This window comes from Apteryx rowi, unplaced genomic scaffold, assembly GCF_003343035.1.
Source record: "Apteryx rowi isolate R43461 unplaced genomic scaffold, aptRow1 scaffold_168, whole genome shotgun sequence".
Lineage (NCBI taxonomy): Eukaryota > Metazoa > Chordata > Aves > Apterygiformes > Apterygidae > Apteryx > Apteryx rowi.
In genome coordinates this window covers 358,792-380,275 of record NW_020447952.1, presented here as the reverse complement: position 1 = coordinate 380,275, position 21,484 = coordinate 358,792, and the positions used below count along the sequence as shown (strand labels likewise).

At 52.7% G+C, this 21,484-nt stretch overlaps 1 protein-coding gene across 1 annotated transcript; it reads left to right on the top strand.

Annotated features, from left to right (window-relative positions):
* Positions 1 to 2,015: 2,015 nt before the first annotated feature.
* CRYBB2 (crystallin beta B2) lies at positions 2,016 to 5,110 on the top strand. Its single transcript, XM_026060272.1, has 4 exons — positions 2,016 to 2,179; positions 3,656 to 3,788; positions 4,383 to 4,525; positions 4,896 to 5,110. Exons 1-4 carry the CDS (start codon positions 2,016 to 2,018, stop codon positions 5,062 to 5,064), a joined length of 609 nt encoding a protein of 202 aa, XP_025916057.1. The 3' UTR covers positions 5,065 to 5,110.
* The last annotated feature ends 16,374 nt before the right edge of the window (positions 5,111 to 21,484 follow it).

Below are 21,484 nucleotides of genomic sequence, written 5' to 3'. Positions count from 1 at the left end.
GCCGTACCGGCTGCCTGCCTGGGACCGGACGCCTCGGGGGGGTAACTTCCCAGGTAGGATCAGTGGGAAAAGCCTCAAACTTAGCAGCCGTGAGCATYTAGGGCTCCCCTGTGCCGGAGCCCCTTCGCTGGTCCCATCGCTGGGCGATCCCACGCTGGGATCGCCAGGAKCCCTGAGCTGGGATTTGGCCCAGGCTGCTCTCTGCAAGGCACCTGCGCCTCCTCTAGCCCCGGCTGCCCATAGCACAAGGACCCTGCCTCCGGAGCCCCGGCCGCCCGGCACACGGTGCCGTCCCGCAGACGAGCCGCGGCTCCATGCAATCACCGCTCTTCCCTGAGCAGGGGTCAAGCTCGGCTGGTGGCCCCGGCCCCCAGGAAGGGCCGTGCGGGAGCGCTGCCGGTGCCCCGTGCCGGTGGGACCRCATTGCTCCGGTGGGACCACGCTGTGCCGGCAGGACCACACTGCTCCATCAGATGGTTTTGCACAGTTCAGCAACGAGGGAGCGGCGAGAGCTGCCGGGCGCCGGGCGAGGGCAGCRGCCGTGGGAACGTGCCACGCGCTGCGGGAGGGCGAGCGGGGCCGGGCTGCCGTCCCYGAAGGCAGCCGTTAACCTGCTGCGTTTTCTTCCCAGAGGAACAGACCCTCCGCCTTGCCATGGCGTCCGAACACCAAATGCCGGCCTCCAAGCAGCAGCAAGGCGGCTCCAAGGTCAGTGYGCGGTTTCTGCCCCGGGGCTGCGGAGCGGCCGGGGGCACCACGGCAGCAGCGGCACAGCGGGGACCTCCCGGGATCCGCCACCCAGGGTGGGGTTCCCCAGGGAGCTGCAGCCTGGGCTGGGAGCTGCTCCCTCCTCCCTGTTTAGCAAACGGGGTGTTTGGCACTGGCTTGTTTTGGGAAGGGGACAGCAGGAGGAGGGAGCAGGCTAAGCCCTGGGAATCGCCCTGGTGTCAGCTGGGTGACGGGTTTCGCGGCGAGAGGGAAAGCGCCGCCTGGGCTGCGTCCGCGCGAGGGGCTGAAGGCTGGTGAGCGCTCGGCTGAGCCGGCCGGTGCATGGGCAAGGTTTGCAGAGGGAAGGTGTCCGGAGACGAGGAGTGGGCTCAGGGCAGGAAACGTGGAGGATTTTGCCGGCACTGCCYGGTGCAGAGGCCGGGCCGGCTGCCGATGCCGTGGGTCTCTGCTCACCAGGGCCCGGGCGGCTCRGCAGACCAGGGAGAGGAAGCCCTGCGTGCCGGGCTCTGACGCCTGCCTGGAGAGCAGAGCTTGCCCGTGYGGCTGCTTTGCCCGGCAGGTCCCCTCCGGCCGGGGCTCTGCCCTTCCCGCAGCCCGAGCTGTTGGTGTCGCCCCTTGCCGGCGGCGTCCCGGCAACCCTGTGGGAACGGGTCGACTCCTAATCTCCACAGACATGACACATTTGCCTCCCACGGCTCCACTGACCCACGAAATCAGTGCTGAGCTGACAGAGCGCAGCCCTCCGGAGATGCACTAATGCCGTCCGACCATGGCTAAACCCCTGCTTATTTTGCTGACTTGCTGGGAGCCAGAGTCTGGCTATGGCTGTGACCGAGCGCCGTGTCTCAAGCAAACGGCCCGGGCTGCTCAGCCACGTTTTGAACGTGTCCTTTCCTCGGGCAGCTTTTGTGAGTGGCCCCAGCGTGCTGGGAGGGCGCGGGGAGGAAACCCAAAGCGAGAACCGCGAGCTGAGAGCGGTGCCTGGCCGGGGGCGCTGGCGGCTGAAGGGCTGCAACGCTGGCTCTGATGCTTCCCGACCGCTTGACCGTCGCCAGAGCAGCAGTGCCCGTTTAGGAGGGAGGCACAAGGTCTGGACCGCAGAGCAAGGGAACCTGCAAAGCTCCCAGAGAGGGAGCAGGAACCCGCGCCGGGCTGAACGGGCGTCTGCAGAGCACTGCCCCGGGCGGCCAAACCCCGGCGGGACGTGGCATGGGGCGCCCTTCTCCTCTAGGTCCTCTGCAGGGGAACGGCTGCRAACCCTCTTTTTTTCCTTGGCTCTCGCTTTGATGAAGCCAATGTGCTGCTGCTCTTCCGTCTCTCCTGTGTTTCAGATTGCCATCTTCGAGCAGGAGAATTTCCAAGGCCGCTGCCATGAGCTTAACGGCGCCTGCCCCAACCTGAAGGACGCTGGAGTGGAGAAAGTGGGCTCCATCCTCGTGCACTCGGGACCGTAAGTACTGGCATGGGGGAAGCGAGGAGGGAAGGGACCCTGCGTGCGGGGCGTCACGTGGGAGGGCTGAGCCGAGGCCGAGCTGCTGAAGGGACCCTGCCCCGCTCCCTGGCACCAGCACCCCRGATTTCACAGCTGGGTTCCTGGGTGAGCACAGCCCCCCGCAGCAACCCCCGGCCCTTTCAGGCAGCACAAGGCTTCGCTGGCCCCCCCCCAGCTGTGGCACCAGTCTTTGCTCTAGGGGTGGAGGCTGTTTTCCAGATGGTCTCAGGACTGGGGAAGCGTTTGCCTTGCAGGTGTTAAGGTCCAGCTGTTCGGAGGCTGGAGGCGGCTGGCTCTCCGCTCCACCGCACCGGCTGCAGTCCCACTGCAGCGGTGTGAAGATTGCTCCGTGCTGGGGCCGGCCACCCCTCTGCCCCAGCCAGCCCCCCTGCAGGGCTCGTTTCTCGCTTCGCTCTGTGCCGAGTGCCCCGCTTGTCCCATGTGTGACGTGTGGTGCCACCAGACGTGCAAGTGGGAGCACGAATTAACTAGGTCTCCTGGGGTCAGCCTGCACCCCCCCCCAGCTTTGGGGAGCCTTAGCTAATAAAAAACCCAGAACCGGTGTTCAGCCCTCCTGGGTGCTTTCTGCCATCACGGTAAGGCCKGTCGTAGCTGGGAAGTTCAGCTTGTCGTGTCCAGGATTTCCTGTGCTGCAGAGCGAATCCTGCGGTGCTCCCACCTCCCCCTCCTTGGTGGGAAGAGGAATAGGAAGGCTCTAGCACTAACTGCACTGTTAATCGTCTCCCCCCCACCCACAGTCTGACTTCCTTCCTTTTCGGAGTAGGGATAGGCACAGGCAGTTCCTGCTGCTCTGCCGTGCACAGCTCTGCAGGCATCGCCGCYTTTCCCTGCTTATCTTTTGACCCCTCTGTGTGTGCTCCCAGCAAGGGAACTTGCTCCCCAGAAACAGAGGGGACCTCTGTGCAATGAGGAATTCCTTAAAAACAGCTCCCAAAGCCCCGGAGCTGATTCCCTCCCCCTGTGACAAGCAGCACTCTCCATCCCAAGGGAAGCAGAGGAGCAGCTGCAGGGCAGCTCTGGCAGGAGCGCAGCGCCCGTCCAGGCCGCGTGGGTGAGGACAGTTGTGCTTCTGCGCTATCTTTGCTGATAGAGGCCTGGGCCTGGCTGCATCGGCACGGCTCTCAAACGGGCCCCTGGGCACTGCCAAAGAGGCACTGCCGTGCAGGCAGAGCTGCCAGCTCTCACACTGGCACCCCTCCGGGCTGCTTGCCAGGGCCACCAGAATGCTTGTTTCCACTTTAAACTAGAGAGCAGGGGGCCTGTGCRCTGCCAAAAAGGCATGCTCGTGGGGCTAACGCTGAAGGCCAGCGGAGAACGTGTTTCTTGGGCTCCCTGCTGGGAAGCACAGCGGTTGGGGGTGCTGGTTTCTGCTCCTCTGCCCACATCTGAAGTTCAGCCTCTGCTCTGTTCCAGCTGGGTGGGCTACGAGCAGGCGAGCTGCAAAGGAGAGCAGTTTGTGTTTGAGAAAGGGGAGTACCCCCGCTGGGACTCCTGGACCAACAGCCGGAGAAGCGACAGCATCACTTCCCTGAGACCCATCAAAGTGGTGAGAGCACCCAGACAGCCACTACCCACCCGTCAGGCCAAGGTCTGCAATGAGAAGTCTTCCCCAGCCTTCCCCAGCCTTCCCTAGCCTCACAGGCGGAGGAGCACTGACTCCTTTGCACCATTTTTTGAGTTCTCCATGGTCCCCCARCCAGTGTCCTCCAGGGCACAGATGCAGGCACAGGTCTCTGTCAGAGCATCACACATAGCCAGGAGCCTTGGCTCACCGGGGGAGCGCACGGGGCAACATCTAGGCCAGGGAGCAGCCTCTGGGTGTAGCTTTCAGAGGGAGGTGCAGGGACAGCGGGCAGTGACAGGACAACCTGGCAGCAGAGGATGTTTGTTGGTAAGTCTAACAGTGCCCACAGTACCTGCGCACACAGCCAGGTCTTGGAGCTGGAAGGAAGCAGAGTGCCTCTGGCACCAGCAAGAGCCACTGCATGCTGTCCCAGCCTGCCAGGGCCCGCTCTGGGTCCAGCCCCTCGCCTCAGTTTCCCCATAACCCTAGGCTCGCTGTAAAGTGCTTTGCCTCCCCTCTGCCCAGCCCTGGGTCGTTGCAATCACTGACCCCCTGTTTCTGGTCTCACCTCTGCAGGACAGCCAGGAGCACAAAATTGTTCTGTACGAAAACCCTGGTTTCACTGGCAAGAAAATTGAAATAATAGATGATGATGTGCCCAGCTTCCATGCTCATGGCTACCAGGAGAAAGTATCGTCCGTGCGGGTGCAAAGTGGAACGTAAGACTTGGGGGTTGGGTCTGCCCCGTGTACTGGGACCTGGGCAATGTGTCTGCTGCTCCCTGCCCCTGTGATGAGAAACCCTGGGGCAAAAGCACTGCTCTGCCGGAGGCTGAACAGTCTCAGCTACCCGGTATGCCTGCAGCAGCATCGCTGCTTGGTGGCCAGGCTGGTCTGGGTGGAGCAGGAAAGCGGGTAGCTCACCCCAGGGAGCCCCGGGACTGCGGTGCCCATGCGGGTGGCCCTGAGGCCCTGCCACACTTTGCCGGCCCTTTGAGCCTGGGACCTGGCTTGGATTGGTCCTGTGGCAGGGGTTTCTCCGCTGCGCGGTGCCTTTCGGTGTCCAACTCTGCTGCGCTTCCCTTGGCAGGTGGGTGGGCTACCAGTACCCAGGCTACAGAGGTTACCAGTACCTGTTTGAGAAGGGGGATTACAAAGACAGCTCAGAGTTCGGTGCCCAGCACCCCCAGATCCAGTCGGTCAGGCGCATCCGGGACATGCAGTGGCATCAGCGCGGTGCCTACCACCCCACCAACTAGAGCCCGGCCGGCCCCCGCGCCCCGCGGAGCGAGGAAGCCGGAACAAGCTTTCACGTGACCCGCCGCTGTCTTCCAATGGCCCCGCGCTCCCACCGTGTGATTAACGCTGCCGCTGAAGCAACTGAATAAAGCTTTGAGTTTCAAACTCTCTGGTCTGGCCCCGTTCTTCCCTGTGGGGAGCGGGAGGAGGGCAGATGCCCCAGGGTCTGTGCTAGCAGGGCAGAGGAGCCAGGAGCCTTTCCTGATCCCCCGCACTCCTTGGGGCACAGCAGTAGCACAAGCGCTGGACCCCTCGGCTAACGCACGTAGCGCTGACCCTGCTTCCCACCAGCCTCCCCGCAAAACAGTCAGCATCAGCATCATCGCGGCAGCCACTAGCCAGCGCTGATAAAATATGAAACTGCAATGCAAAGAGCTTCTCCCTCGGGAGGGAGCTGAACCGCTGAGTTCAACAGGAAGGACAAAAGCCGTTCACCTCCTTCGCAGCCAGTGCCAGCCTGTTCCCACGGGGCCGGGGCCTGAACGCTGCACCCTGCGCCCAGGACCTTGTCCGCCGGGAGGAAGAGGCAGCACGGGGCAAACACCTCCTCTCCATCCTGGTGTCCTGCTGCCAGACGGTGATGGTGTTTGGGGAGCTGGCAAAGATGTCCCCAAACTGCTGTGATGGCTGGGCAGACGCACTTGCAAGGGCTGGTGGTTTTGTCCTCAGAGCCAGGAAGCCTTTCAGCTAAATGAATAATTGCTTTAATTATTATCCATAAGTTGAGCAAATGAAGCTGTTCCGTACKGGCTCTAGCAGAAAAAAGCACGGCTTTTTCCTGAGTGCCTGTGCTTCGTGTAAGACTCATGTTTGCTTATGTCCTGCTGGTATGATGGGCATCACAGATGAGGCCTTGGTGCTCCTTATCTATCTATTGCTACGAATTATTTTTACAGTTCTGTCAGGATTTTCACAGCCAGCAGCAACAAATGAGAAGCAGCGGCAGCGCGGGCCGCAGAGCCTCGGGGTGCTGACGGGCTCCGTCCTGATGCCGACCTCGGCCGCTGCGGGATGCTGGCTCGGCGGCTCTGCGATGTGCACGTACGGACACGGCAGGGGCCGGGCGGCGGTGGGGTGCAGGTCCCTCCTGCCCGGTGCAGATCAGATCGCAGGCAGCCACTGTGTGTCACTGCAGCTTTGCCCAACGTGCGCGGCGAGGCCGCAGCGATGCTTGGCTGCTGCACGTGTTGGGAGATGCTGGCTGTGGGGAGCAGCGTGGCTCCTCCGGGGGCTCGACTGCGGCCAGCGGCCCGTGCATCACCAGGGAAGCGCGGGTCCCCCGTGGCATGCCGCTCTCCCCCCTGCAGCTGCCGCCCCCCCAGCAGCATGTGTGCGAGGCAGATGTGCAGACACGGGGCTGGGTGCTGCCGCCCTGGTCCTGGCCAYGCGGGTGCCGGGGCAGTTACCCACTGCGTGTCATGGCACCGCTCTCCGCGCCGGCCTGGGTGCTTCCCCCRCGCCTCCGTGCCTGCTGGTGGCAAGCGCCCCAGCTGCCCACGCCAAGCCCTCAGCCACAACCTCTTGGAAAGGAAGGGCCYGGGCACTCGCGGAAGGGCTCACAGGGTTTCACCCGGAGCCGGGCRCTGGGGAGGGCAAACACCGCGCTCCTCGCGAGCCTCGGCGCTTGCGCTGGGCGCCTGTTTCTCTCCGACTGTGTCATTGCGTTATTTTTATGAGTGAAAACAAAAGCGTGCTGTAACGGCAGCGGGTAGAGCCCCGCTGGGGCTGCCCACGTGCGAAAATACCCGGGCCAGGCAGTGGATGCGAATGGCGCCCTGGGCCTGTCAGCCACGGGACAAGATGGCGGCCRGGCGGTTGCCATGGAGACGAGCCCCCGGAGCCGGGCTGTGGGGCCYGGAGGGCTCAGGAGGGCCTCAAGGGCACCGCGCAGGGCCCGGCCGCCCGCACGGGGACAGGTTTCCTCCTCAAGGAGCCGGGAGAGCAGCTGCGGGTTTGCGAGGGAGGGAGCGCAGAGCCCCGCCGCGCCGCTGCCGGCCGCGGCTCCCAACGCCCGGCCTTTCGCCCCGTGCATTCGCCGCGTCTCGCGGCCCTTTCCGCCATGCTCAGAGTGACTCTCCCCTGCCTCAGTCACCCGTTTGGGAAAGGCCTAACTCAACCGGGTGATATTCTGAATTAATCTTTTGCCAAATGTTACTCTGAAATGTCAGCTGCTCTTCGAGTCGTGCTTTGGCAGTTCCTTATCGCGCTGGCTTAATGGAACCGGTTTCCTGTGAAAATCTGTCCGTTTTTCTCAAAGGGAAAAATTCAAAATGATCACAGACCTGAAAATCTCTGTCCAAGAATAGCTGTGAAAAATAGGGTTTTAACAAAAATAGTCACACAGACCTCTCTACTGATGATAGGAGAACACTACCTCAYCTTGGCTTTTGGGTTTGAATTGGTAGAAAACAATGTCTTCTGTGGATGCAAACTGATAAAATAAGAAATATGCCAGAGAGCAGAGAGCTGTTGATATGGAGATCGGAGCAGCTACCAGGAAGACAGGCRTGAAGAGTCCCTGTTTGCTATCAGAATAAGAAGATGCAAGGGTGAAAAGCAACCGGAGCAGAAGAGGACAACGTCAACAAGCTTAGAGGCAATTCGTCTGCGTCCTGTCAAAGGGATTTCCTTATCTGCAGGCTCCTCCGCATCCGGGTCGATTCCCTTAGGAGGCAATGGCAGCTGAGACTGGCCCTATTGATGCAACTTGTACTCCACTGAGTTTGGTCTGTTTTTTCCACTGCCCCCTGCTCTCATCCACCCCAACGTGGAGAAGACCCAGTTTTGACACGGCTTCTCTTGGGGCCAAGCACCTGACCRGCTCCTTGCAGCTACCAGGTGTGCTGTCACAGCCACCTCTCCCCGCTTCTCCTGAATTACTGAATCCATGRCAGTGCTGAGAGAGCTAATTAGCTGCTAGCTTTTCTGCTGCCTAACGGACCAGGAGTAGTTTGTAATCACAGCAGGTGTCCTTGTTTTTTAATTTTCTTTCCAAGCAATGCTTTGTGGGTAGAGTATTCCCCTCTGCCTGGGCACCCTGGTGCTGATTCCCCTTTGCTCCTGTGGGTCTTGCATGTGCTGTCTGTGCAGGGTGGTGATAGACTCAAGCCCAGGCTCTTCGTTTCAGCTTGCTGCCTCTCCATCCTAGGCCAGGTGACACCACCCGGGTCAGCCTGCTGGAGTGAAGCTAACAGTTCTCATTCCTGACCCCAYGGAGCTAGTCCCAGCTCAAGCAGGGATAGAGGGATGGATCTGGTTACAGGCAGCTTCTGGGGTCTTCTCCCAGACATCAGGAATCACCCAAGGTGGGCTGGAATGAACTAACCCAAGGGACACCAGCAGGCAAGGGGAATCAGCTATGCCCTGACCCTACATTGGGGCTGAGGAGGATATCCTGACTCATGCCATGCCAAGGCTGGGACCTGGGGGTGTGCCATCACCTTTTCTGGATGTGAGTCCTGGTCACTTGCCTGAATTCTTCCGGCCTGAGCGAGACAGGAGGAAATGGACCTGCCGTGGTGATGGCAGGAGCTCAGCTTCCTCACCTACTCACAGTCTGGTCCCGCTCTGACCACACCATGTGCTGTTTTGCATTGGCAGGCTGGGCTGTCCCCTACTCGCAGAGGAGTAGCGGGTGGGTGCATCAGTGCTGCAGAGCTGATGGTTTCTGCAGGGGCTAATGTAGGAGGAGATGTGTTTTCCTGACTCTAATTGTGACACACTGAGCAAGCGGTTCTGTTATTTTGCAKTTGCTCCTGTTTTGACTCACATTTGTTCATCAGTAACCCCAGCCCTTAAACCTGTATTTTGCCAAAGGAAGTAAAATCCCATTCTGAGAACCGTGCTGGTGTGCTGTCAACCCTGGCACAGCCCAGCAGGCATGTGCAATGTGGGTGGGGAACCCCCTCTCTCACCAACAAKGCCTTTTCTGCTTCACTGGGCTACATGCCGCAGCTTTCTCCTTCCCCACCTGCACAAAGCCACTCAGATGCACACCTGAGACCCAGCTGTGCTTGTTCCTTCCTCTTCAAGCTCAGAGAATTCAAGCGCATCATTGACTCTGCAGCTGCATTTGTGACACTGGTGTCCTGGCCATACAACAGTCTGTGGTTTGTAATTGTTGTGCTTTTTCTCCCATCACTCAAGGTAACAGATCAAGTCTTTTATTCCCAGCTTGGTCCTTCCAGCCTGTGTTTAATACTGAGTCGCTGCCTTACAGTTACCTGGTTRGAGTGAACTTTGAAGAGGAGCAGAAAGACAGAGTATGTTTAAAATGGGGATAACAGCCCTGTAATTAAATCCTCCCTGCTGAGCCAGTTCTTGTGAGATGCAGCATGGTCTCACCACTCTTGACCAGTCTCACTAGAGAGGATGGACAGGCAGGCCAAGAAAAGTGCTATGCARGTACTAGAGCACCATTTTTTCCCAGTTCCCTGCCTTGTTCCTCTGGAGAAGGATTGATCTCCCCGGATTGTAGCTGACCTTCTCTGTGTGACTCTCKCTTGCCTGGCTCAGTCACTTCCCCRTATCCACGCTGGTGTCAAGGTGTTCCAGTTGTCTCTGGAGCAAAGGATGAGGAGCAAAGCCAAGAKGTACTGCTCCTGCTGACAGGTTCCCAGCTCTCTTTTCAGGTGGGACTGGCGTTATTCCCTGGTCAGTCTCATAGCATCACTGCTGTTTTTGACTGCTGTGAGTAAGAATAGCTCCAGAGAGATCCACTTCATCCATCTGGTTAGATTTTTGAGCAGACAAAGATAACAAATGTTAAGCCATCTGCCCTGTAATGCAGGAAACCCATGCAGAATGGGCAGGTCTCCCAGTCTTTCTAGAGGCATAGACTCAGCTGAAAGAAGCAAAATCCAGATCTGGTTGGCTCTGAAAGAGTAGAAAAGGACTCACCACGCTGTGACACTCCTGTCTCAGCACTCCACAGGTCAGTGGATCACTTCCCAGGTTACAACTGGGCATCCCTCCTCCCTGCCTGCTGATGGTATGTCTCACGTATGGACATTTTGCCCATCAGCAACCAGAGRCTTTGACCAACAACAAAGCCCTGTGGTGCAAGAGACTGCAGACATTCAGGAAGAGGAAATTCCTGTCATCACTGCAGACGGCCTGAATAGAGAAAAGGCACCTGTTTTTTCTCTAGCACTGAAACATGTCTCTCCCATGGAAACTGGCTGTTCCTTTTTGTTTGCAGAATGTACGTTAAAAAGGTTTCACAGCTCACATCTTTGAGGTCCTCTGAAGGCTCTGCAAATAGATGCATGCTTGCAGTCTAATTATTAAACTCCTCCTTAAAGACCCATTCCATCTGTGCTTCCTTTGCAGGAGGCAAGTTTGGGTCGGAGAGGAAGGGGAAGGAGGAACAAAATAGCTGTATTGCTCTGTGGCCCCGTAGTGGTGCATATTCACTGGGGCCTGGGATTTGCCATGTAGCTCTGACTACACTGYCAGGAGCAAGAAGACAGTGAGCTTTCTGTCCCAGGCTGAAATGAATGCAGACCTCATCTTCATATTGAAGAGATGCATGAAATGCTTTGTGTTRGTCCTGGGGCTGGAGGAGAAGGGTTGGACAGCGCAGGTACCATCTCCATCCTGGATCATTCCTGAGGCAGGACATGAGGCACTGTCCTGAAGAAGGACATGCCAGAGCATGCACTGGAAGTRCTGGGACAGGAGCCCATTGCCTGAGTCTCCTGTGTGATGTGAAAAACTCGAATGGTTACTAATGACACCTACTTCTTCTCAGCAGTCCTACACGTGAGCTCACATGAAACCAGTGTCCTTGGAAAGCAAAGAAAGATGCAGTTTTCCAATGCTGAGCAGTCCTCCAGAGTGTGTGACAGTACCTCTCCTGAACTCCTGCTGCAGATGGTTCCCTGGATATCTCTTTGGTGAGCTGTTTCTGAAGGTTTTATTTCTGAAGAYTATTCTGTGGGTTGATCGTTAGCTTCTCTCCCTCCCACTTCACATGATGTCCAATCTTTTTATTTCTGCTTGGCAGGGCTGGTCCTGTTGGCTCACTGAGGCCCCACCTTGTTTTTTTGTGCTATCTGGAGGTTTCTCTTCTGAAGTAGATCACAGGCTTAAAAGGAAATGGTGATCTTTCTTGTTAAAAGCACTAACTGAAGAGGATCCTCCCTCTCTCACTGCAGTGTGGTGCCTCCAGCCTGTACGCCTTCTGCCCTGCTGCAAAACAACGGTGTTCRCAGCCCAGGGCTCCCCTTCTCGGCTCACTGCAGGTTACTAGCTCCTGTTTAGCTGGTGTGCACAACTTGATTGAATCAAAGGTGCTAGGAACTCACAAAGCACTGGGGGCTGTGTGCTTCCTACAGATGCATCCAGCAGTGGATGGGGCAACTGGATGACTGCATAGGGTTTTTGAATCTTTTTTGCCACTAAATGCAAAGAAAGGAATTGTTACAAGCAGATGACTAGCCAGGACCTGATGGGGTTCTGGCTGTGACCCAGCATGTTCAAAAAGCACAGAAAGTGATGGCATGGACAGTCACAGCATCCTCTGTGAGCAGTCCCTGGGCTACAACACCCATGCTCTCCTTCCCCCTCATGGACAGTAAGAGTTAGAGGGTCCAGAGGACAGACCAGCCCGCTAGCCACTGCCACTAGCTATAGGGTGGCTGTGCAGTGGGAGCAGGAAATGTCAGGATTCAGCTCTCAAATTAACAATATTGCAGGAAATGCTATTAGCTGCAGAAATCTCCTGGCACTCCTCTTACAAGGATTGTTTTTCAGCTGCTTATGACTTTCCCAAACTTTCTGATCTATCACACAAAGAGCGTGGGGTTGGAAAAGTAAGTGTGGGCTGTATGTTCTAGTTCTGTGTCTTCCTCTGGGATGCTTTCTCCCTTTGCTCCTCCAGATTCCCCTGTCTCTTTTTCTTTTGGTGGAACTTCAGAAATTTTAGAATCCAGGTGGGGACCAGAAACATGAGACTAGAAGGCTTTTTAATTCAGCAGACAACAAAACAGCAAGAGCCACTGGCTGGCAGTTGAAGCTAAACAAACTGAGATGAGAAATAGGTGCTGGATGTGAATGGTGAAGGTAATTCTTTGGAAAAAACACCCTCGGCTTCTGGTGGATTTGCCACCATTGGAACCTTTACCATCAAACTGAGTGTTTCTCTAAACAATCTGCTCAAATCCAGCACGAATCACCTCAGACAAGCCTATGGACTGTGACCAGTCTTGCTGATAACTGAACTGTTACATCTTTAGCTTCTGGCCATAATTGCTGTGTATCAGTGTCCTRTTTCCAACACTGAACAAGCTGGAAGCGGATGAGGGGASCATTAGCATTACTCAACCTGTGGGATCTATGTTAGTTCATTTGGGAGAGTCATGGGGAAGTGACAGGCMAAACCAGTAACCAACTAGCTGGAGAAGAAATCGTTTCAAACTGAGGTATCCTAGTTGTCAGCCGAAGAAGGTGAGTAGCACCTGAGGATGTGTAGACAAAGGGTTTGAGGCCRGCAGCTGTCCCATGCTGTCTGCTTTTGCTTTCACAGCATATGGTAAGCCCAATGCAGTCAGGTCCATGTTATTTAGGTGTTCTAGAAGCATGGGGAGATGTAGTCATTGGAAAGGAGCAGCTCCTCAGAGMACAGCTGAACAGACACTGTCACCGGGTTGGAGGGAAATGTGAAGTTTTTTTTTTTGGCGGGGGGGGAATTTTATTCAAAAGCACAAGATCGCCTCCATCCCACACTAGCTATGAAGATGCCATCTGGCACTCTGTTCTCTCCGCCGCTTGCTTCCTGCTTCTCCTCCCCCAGCAAGGATGCCTGCCTTGTGGCGGCTTGGGCTAAGATCCTGCCCCATGGATGTCCCAAACTGTGTCTCTTTGACCTTCATCCTTTCCTCTGCCTATGTGGACGTCGCTGACCAGTAGCCCCRCAGAGCTGCTGTGAGAATAACAAGTGCTCGTCAGCGGTAGTAGCTGGTGATATTTCAGCAGTCCCACAGCTCTCCCTGCTAGTGGGTGGTTTTGCTATTATGCCAATAGACTAGAGCGCTAAAGCTGTTCTCCAGACTGTCAAACTATTCATTTCACCAGGCAAATAGTAYAGGGAGCTACAAACCCGATTGCCATCATCCACAGTTGGTTTCTTCCCCCTCAGATGGCAGCTTCCTCTTCATCTAGCCTGAAAGACTCCTGTGGTCATTTAGGCATGCTGAATGCTTGCAGGAGCTGTAGATGCTTGTGATGGTGTCATCCGGAGCTGGTGATCCTCCTGTGACCTGCTTCTCTGCTGCAGATTAATCTCAGCTAAATGCCAGGATCCCAGAGTTGTGTCTGAGGGCTGGGATGCAGGAATGGATGCTATCAGCCAAAAAAGGAAAGTGCAGCAGTGATTTGTCACAGAGAAATTCATGTGAGAATAGAAGTAATGCAAAACCACGGCTAAATCACATCTGAGATTTAAATGTCTTTTCTTATAGCAGTCGCTCTGTGCCAGGACATCTCCTTTACATGTATATCAGAGCACTAGGAATCCAATTCTATAAAGAACATTGCCTTGGAGAGCTAGCAGGCCCTGAAATGCGCCTGGAAAATAGTGCAACCTCCATTGAGCCAGGAATCTCAGTTCTTGAAACGCAGCACAAAAGGCAAAAAGATGTAACAGAGCCATGCACAACAAACTGAAACAAATTGTAACTGCATGTGGAAGAACACAGTTCCCTGCTTTTCCTATTTTCTCTCACTTTGCAACTTGAGCATTGGCCATTGCCTCTCCTTGAAATGTGCACTCAGGTGGGATCAGGTCTGATACAGAGTGGGTTGGCTGTTAGTGAAGTAGCAAGAGTAATGAAAAGAAATGTGAAGATACCAGTGTATTCACATTAGCTTTCGTTTGTCTTTTATTGTCTTCCACAAATGYAGTGCTGTGCCTACTGAGCCTCAACAACGGCAGCTGTATGAATCCTCCTTTGTGCCATATTGTGTTAAGGATCTGGGAGACATGCCAAGGTCAGAAAAATAATTGGCTAAAAAACAATAGTCTTGAAAATATGAAATGTTTATTCTTAGCTATAGTGGGGTGATTTTTATCTTATCTGCTGTCTGGATACTTTGGGTATTGAATGCACCTTGCCAGCTTTTAGAGTTTTATTGCAGGTTATACAGCTTTTGCCTTTTTAAAATTATTATTTTTTAAAAAAATTATCCAGCTTCTGGAGCCAAGTGATTACATGAGACTCTTAGCTTTGAATTTTTTTAAATTAAATTGAGCTTCTAGCCTCATGTATGTGCAGATGAAAGCCTCCAAACCCTAAAGACTTAAGAAAGAAAAGTAAAATAAGAAGGAATACAGCATATATTATTAAAAGTTTGTGATTTTCCAGCCAGATTTTTGATTTTTTCAATGCTCAGCTTTGGCAGTATTGGATCAGGTATGTGGAATGGGAAAATGTTGTCTCTCACCTCTGATTAATGTAAAATCTGGGACAAGAATGCAATAACCTGGTTTTATTTCTCCAGCTCAGAGAGGACCCTCTGTCCACTTCTGAGAGGCTCTGGATTCAAGACGGCAGAGGCACTGACATGGAAAAGGTGCTCTGACTGCACAGCATGGCTCGGAAAGATTCATTGCCTGTCTGAGCCGTGACACCCTCAGAGTTGCAGGCCAATATTTGCAGGGTAAAGGAGGTGCTTGCTTCCAGATTATCATCCGAGTGAGACAACGAAACACTGAGCTGGCTGCTGCCTCCTGAGAATGGAGCAGAGCTGCTTCCTGACTGTTTGTTTGCTTGTTTTCCCCTCTGTTGGTTAGAGTAAACAGCTGGGAAGAAAAAGCAGCTCCTGAGAGCATGGGGGAGAACCTGCTGTGTCGAAGTGCCTCGACAAAGTCTGACATGGTCAGTCAAACGCAACTCTGGTGTTCATGGAGGAAAGGAAAGGCAGGAGGAGTGCGGGACATTTGTGACAACCRTGGCAGAGGACCATGCAGCCCTGGTGAGCAGAAATTCACGCTTTGGTTTATTTTTATAAAATCATCTTTGTTTATAGCTATAGGTTTTTAATACTTAGATGTGAAAAGTGTTTTTTCAAATAGTTTTTCCATTTCAGGCTTTGAATGCTGCAGCCAAAACACAGGATTAAAAATGAAAAGGAAATAAGCCGTGACTAATCACTGCTAGACATTGGTACAGAACAAGCTTTTTTGGATTTAGTGCCAGCCCAAAGTACAATTTCTCCTGTCTTACAAGGGGCTGTGCAAGTCATCAGAGGATATGTCTTGTATTTATAGACTGAGATATTACTAAGTCCTGGCCAGCTTCAGAATTGGTGAGACGAACACTTCTGGACCACACCTTGGTACGCAGGGCTTTGCTGCCGTGACAGGAGAGCAGATTACCAGAATTGATGCATGCTGTAGTCCAGGCTGTCAGGCTTTCATGTGCCTTCTTTGCTCTCTGCTCATTTTTACTCCTAATATTAGTACAAAGAGGGAGGAGAAAGGAAGAAAAACATCTTTATCACTTCCTAGCCTTTTCTTAGCAAATAAAACTCCTGTCCAGTAGAAATGTTAATTAAGAAACATCATTTCTTCAAAGGCCAGAATTGGAAACAGCCACATGGAGACATAATGGGATTAAAATGTATCAAGGGATTATAACAGTAGTAAGGATTTAGCAGAGTTGCTCTTGCCCCATGCACTATTGTCAGTCTTTCAGTATGTTTTTCCCAGGGTCTGATTATGCAACAGTCTGGACAAAAACAAAATGCTTTAATAATCTGAAAAGCCAGTGGTATGCACTGGGAAATAATGAATAGGCTGTGCTTGAACACCTAGCAGTGAAGAGCCTCCTGTGCATGACCTGCAGCTGGATGTGCTCAGTCTGCCAAAGAAGATCACCAGTGCAGCAGCACATGGAGCCAGGCAGCTCCTGTCCCCTCCCGTCCCCCCCAGTCACTGTGGCAGCATGATGGCCATGCAAAACACACCTCTTTCACTGAAGTTCATGAGGGCCACGGCTGCTGTCAAATGTGACTCTATGTAATGTCGCAAAGCCAGTGGCAGGTGTGAATGCGAAGCAGTAAACACCTGCAGTGAGTGGTTGCCTCTGAGGTGTGTCTGGAGTCATGCATTGGGAAGAACCACACATTGCATGAAACTCCCTCCCCTTCACAGCAAGGAAAAATGATGTGAAATACAGTGATGAAACCTTAGCTGATAAAGGCATCATGAGAGCCAGCAGCTGGGAATGCAGCAAAAAATCTTCTTCAGTGACAGTAACTGCAGGAGGAGTTCAGGAGCACCTGTGAGGCCAACCAACAGATGAAGCCAGTGGGATTGGTTCTGGAGCTGCCCCAGCTGGAAGTGGTGGGTTTGCTGCCGGGAGATGAGGAGAAATGCTGCCATTCCCATAAACTTTCCGCAGCTCAGTCTCCATTCCTGGGCTGACCAGGAGGCATGGTACCACCATGCTCCTGGCTGGCCTTACCTGTGACCTGCTGGGCCACCTTCACGTGGCTCCGGGAGTCCAGGCCAGCTGCTGGGAGCTACCGTGGCCTTGTTGTCTGAGTCAAGCTCAGGCCAGCAGCACAGGGACCTGTCACCCTGTCAGCCCAAATTCTGGAGATGGCAGATGGGAACTAAGTCAGGCTGAATGCCAGGAGTTGTGTCTGAGCTCCCTTGTTGGAAAATTGTTGTTTGTAGCTCACTCTGACTTTTCAGAGAACCTGGGGATCCAGGGGCCAAAACCCAGGAACAGAGGTGGCAAAGTCACCACTTTTTAGACACCTTTGAACGAGGCCACCTTCTGCTGTTAGATAAGGTTTTACATCAAACACCCAAACATATCCGAAAAAAGAAAATGTTGTCTTTCTCTCTGGGCAAGTGGCCAGGGCTGCATGGATTGCTTCCTTATCCTTCTACAGCAGGCAATTAAACCCTATCTATCGCCAGCAAACTCTGAATGACCTATCCATTGTACGAAAGCACTCTGACCTAATATTAGCACTGCTGCCTTTGTAGAGAAAATAGCAGTTTGAGGTGGGTAATTGGAATATGAGCAGCCAATACCATTATATAATTTTAGGCTGTAAAAACGAATAGCAGGGTCTCACTTTGAATGTCAGCATGAAAGGCAAAGAAACTATTCTCAGTGATGTAAACTCCTGGGCAGCAGAAGTGCCAATTAAGAAACATCTGTTCCTCATAGTCCAGGAGGACTACAAGTAACCACATGGCAACATAATGGGATTAAAATATATCACCGGATTATGTTAGTACTGCAAAGATCAGCTGCTGTGGATGTTCTTACGAAATCAGTGAGAAAATGAAAAACAAATTTCTCTCTTCAGGATGGACATAGCCCTCTTTTATTTCTTAGTTTGTGTCTTCTGTAACATGCAGAAGCTAGTGCCGTACCTCTTCTCCATACAGTTCAGTTCATCTAGAAAGACAGTATGTGCTGAGTTGAATTTAGACAATTTTAGATGAAATTGCCACATAAAAAGCCAGCCGCTTCCACACCTTGGGTGCTGTTTGCACAGCCTGTGGTTGAGCAGTAGGAGGTCGCAGCCCTTATGAACTGGCTTTATCCGGGTGCCTGGAGGGTAGTGAAATGATGGCTGTCTCCCCTGTGCCACATCTGTGCTGCCTCTGTTCGTGTTGGTGGGCTTGGAAGGTGCATTGCGAGCAGAATTTGGGTTGCTGGGGTAAAGCAGTGCCTTTTACTTCAAGTCATTAGTCAAACAACTGTGGGGAAGTCTGTGCAGACATGCAGGAGGAGGAGGATGCATCTGCGAGTATCAATTCTGTACAGCTTCCCTGGGGGTGGAGTGAGAGAGGGCTTTTCTCACAGGTATTTGTCCTCCATTCTTAAAATTTGGCCTGTGGAAAAGCATTGAGAGAAGCATGAAGAAAGAGGAAATACAAGGCAGGGAGACAAAAACTATCAGAGCAAGAGAGAAACCTGCTTTGTTCAGTCTTTGAATCTCATTTCACCTGCAAGGCTTTTCTACAGCTCATAATGAGAACATGAGCCAGCCCATCCTGTCCCTCTATGCGGCACTGCCTCCCTGGAGCTCTCCTGGGACGGAGAACCAAGATGAGAGCAGCTCGACTGATTAACGGTTCCCAGACTGTCCCACACTGCAGCTGACCCACCACAAAATAGTTTTGCACAGCAACAAGCAAGGATTTCTAGTCATCGCATACTGTGAACTGAACAGACAATAGGGACATTCTTCAGAAAACCATACAAATAAAACAGAAATGCACCCTATTTTGGGATGCTCATATGCTCTAAGGCAAATGTCATTTATATGTAACATCCATTTTGGGAGTCTAGTAATGAAGTCGTGCATCATAAGAACGGAACCGTTCGCTTAGCAACCTCCCCATCACATGATGTTCCATCTGAGGGACAGGATTTCTCCTCAGACATGCATGAAAACAGAATGCTGCTCACTGCTGTCTTAAAAGACATCTTTAATTTAAAGACACATAAGCTCCCATTAAAATCAAATTCTTGATTCTGGATTGTGCCCWGAGTTAGATCCCACATAACCTTTAAGCTACAAGAGCCAGTTTGGGTCCTCGTGGCTTCTGATTTATGCCAGGAAATTTATACACTGCCTTCTTAACTATTTCCTCTGCTCTTTTACAGAKAAAAAGAAGTTGGGGCATAGAGTGCTTTGCATGAGCCCTGGTGCGAAGAAAGAAATGGAGCCCATGCTGACCGACCTCATCTTTCCTCTGCACAGCAATTCGGTCTGTGGCTGCAGTACCATTTCCCTGGCTTGTAGCTATGCTTTGTCCTGTCATTAACTCTTAAATGTTTAAAGGTTCTTGGATGCCCTAAGCCGACTGAGCTATTGCAAACCTCTCTCCCAGTGTTGCGGTTTGTCTGCTAGAAGGGCGCGGAGGGGGCAGGCCAGACGCTAGCAGTCAGGCTACAGGTGCCGCAGGAGAGCTGCAGCAATTGCCTGAGCCTAGAATAGCACAAGGGGCTTCGGGGCAGTCACGCTGTCAGAAATGTGGATCAGGACAAGGTGGCTGTAACCGAGGCTTCTCCAGGTCAGGATTTAGGTTCCCCAGTAGAGCTGTGAATGCGCATGTGCACACATCAGGCCTGGAAGAAAAAAGGGCCATTGCAGGTCAYGCTGGAGGTGCTTTGCCTGAGGCTCAGGCTATGTGAATATTGCAGGTTCGTGGGCTGCGGTGAGGCCTCAGGAGCTGGCGCGGGCTGGGGGCATTACTCCATGTGCTTGCTGGAGGACGTGCCCTTGCCCAGACAAAGTGCCCGGCTCCTCATGCTTTGCGTTCAGGTGACATTTATAGAAACAGCCTGCTTTGAACTGGAAGAAAAACAGAARGAAAGTGCAAAAGCAGTCTCGTTTATGTTTCCTGCCTCATGTTGTGTTTTTCAGCAGGCTGCCACAATCCACTTGAAGTAAGTAAGTAATGCTGTTACTTAACAATGATTCTGAAAGGTTGTTAGAAAAATAGCACGGTGGTGTCAGGGCTCCTCRGGAGAGTATTCTGAGGAGCCCAGGAGGAACCACATGTTCGCTATTCGCTGCAGAATCTCCTTTTGTGTTGGGAACGCTCCAAGAGTGACAGGGAGAGCTGCAATTTCGATTTATGTTGAGAATCACTAAGACTTTAGTGCAGCTGTCTGACAACATTAGAATAGCTAATGGCAAACTCAGCAGCATCATTTATGGGAAATGCAGCTATAAAATCCTCTTGGCATTTTGTTCATGAAAGAGTCTTCAGACAAACAGCTTGAAAACTGACCCCTGCTTTCTGGTGACTGTCACTTCTGCAGCTGCATCCTTCAGACGTCTCTGCCAAGCGCTGAGTCCGGTCCTTGCCTTCTGCCCCCAGCAGTGGTGGTGAGGTGCGGACGGCAGCTCCTGGAGCGTGCGCAGAGGTGCAGTTGGGTGTGCGCTGGCTGCAGGACCAYAGCACAGCTGGCTGAGGACAGCTGTATCACATGGGGAGAGAAGTGTTTCTTCTGGCTTACCCTGAGGTTTCCGGATGATAAGCAGCTGAGAGAGAGAGATTTACAGAAGATTAAGTCAGAAGACAAAGTCCATTAGATGACTAGAAGAGCTCTGAAGGAAGAGGCTATACCGAATAGGGGAAGTATGACGTTTTAACTATTAAACTTCCTTTTGAAACAGATCACTGTCTCTAAAGGTCAGTGCTCTCCTCCTACTTAGATGGTGACCCCTGCAAAAACTTCTGCACAGGGACTGTAGCAGGTCTCTGCATGCTCTCTTTTCCCCTTGGCCCCACTACCCTTGCTTGCTCTGCTGCCCACAGAGGACCATGATGCTCGGCATCGCCGATGACTTGCTTTCCCTTCCAGGTTTCTGAGCACATCGAGGGCCCACCCCACAGGAGGGAGGCAGTAGATAGGGCTCAAAGACTGGCTGGTAGCCAGGGTAAAAAGGCAATTCTCAATGGTTTGGTTCATTCCTGACTGGTGGGGCACACAGACCTCTCAGGCTGGGCACCAGGACCAGGCACCATTTCTACTGTTTCTGCTATGTATGATGTATCTGGGAACAGTTCACATTGATCAGAGACCTCTAAAAAAGGCCTGAGATTTGCTCCATAATCTGCACCAGGGAATCAGGCAGTTTGCAGGAGTGCTAAGATATCTGGAGGACAGCAGTGGCATTAGGGGAAAGGAACATGAGAGGGGCATGGGAATAACTTCAGTCTAAGTCTCTGGTTCTGCAAAGTAGGCAACAAAACCTTGCAGCTAATTAACATAATGCAAACATATGTGATATAAACAGTGTAACTTCCCGCTGCTGTATCTGTGTAAGGCATTTTTAACTTTATCAGCTTCCTTCACATAGGTCTCGGTCTTCTTTCATCCTGGATCATGCTCCATTCTTTGAACTACACAGTAATGGCTTTTTCGTACCTGAGTTAGGCCTGATTCAGCAAGCCTTGTATAACAAACACCCTTGTTGCATGAGAAATGTAAGCATATGTGATTCAAATGCTTTGTTTAAGACTCTGTACACCTGTTGCATGCAGGGTGCACACCACACTGCAGATCTCACATAGAGAAAGCAATACGAAAGGTGTTATTTGTTGAGTTTGTGGTGCATGTGCCTACACAACAACAGTAATTAATACCTTGCATTCACCTGTGTGGTTTAGAGGCATTTAGTCCTCCTCTGCCCTACACAAGCAGAAAGGAGCATGTTGCTTTTAGTGTTTAATTGAAACAAGTACCTTTTCAATATCCCATCTGGTTGTGATTTGCTCTTAGGATAGTGCATGGTAATGATTGCTTCTTTTAGAGGACAAACTATTCCAAACTGTCCTGTAAAGGAGGTGTTTTTCAGCAGTGCCATGGGTCAAGCTGAGCTAAAGATGCT

Bases quoted from the DNA above. Each gene is read 5' to 3' on its own strand.
- CRYBB2 (XM_026060272.1), top strand. From the start codon at position 2,016: ATGAAGCCAATGTGCTGCTGCTCTTCCGTCTCTCCTGTGTTTCAGATT. The intron at 2,180-3,655 runs GTAAGTACTGGC...GCTCTGTTCCAG, and splicing joins ATCCTCGTGCACTCGGGACC to CTGGGTGGGCTACGAGCAGG. The intron at 4,526-4,895 runs GTAAGACTTGGG...TTCCCTTGGCAG, and splicing joins GTGCGGGTGCAAAGTGGAAC to GTGGGTGGGCTACCAGTACC.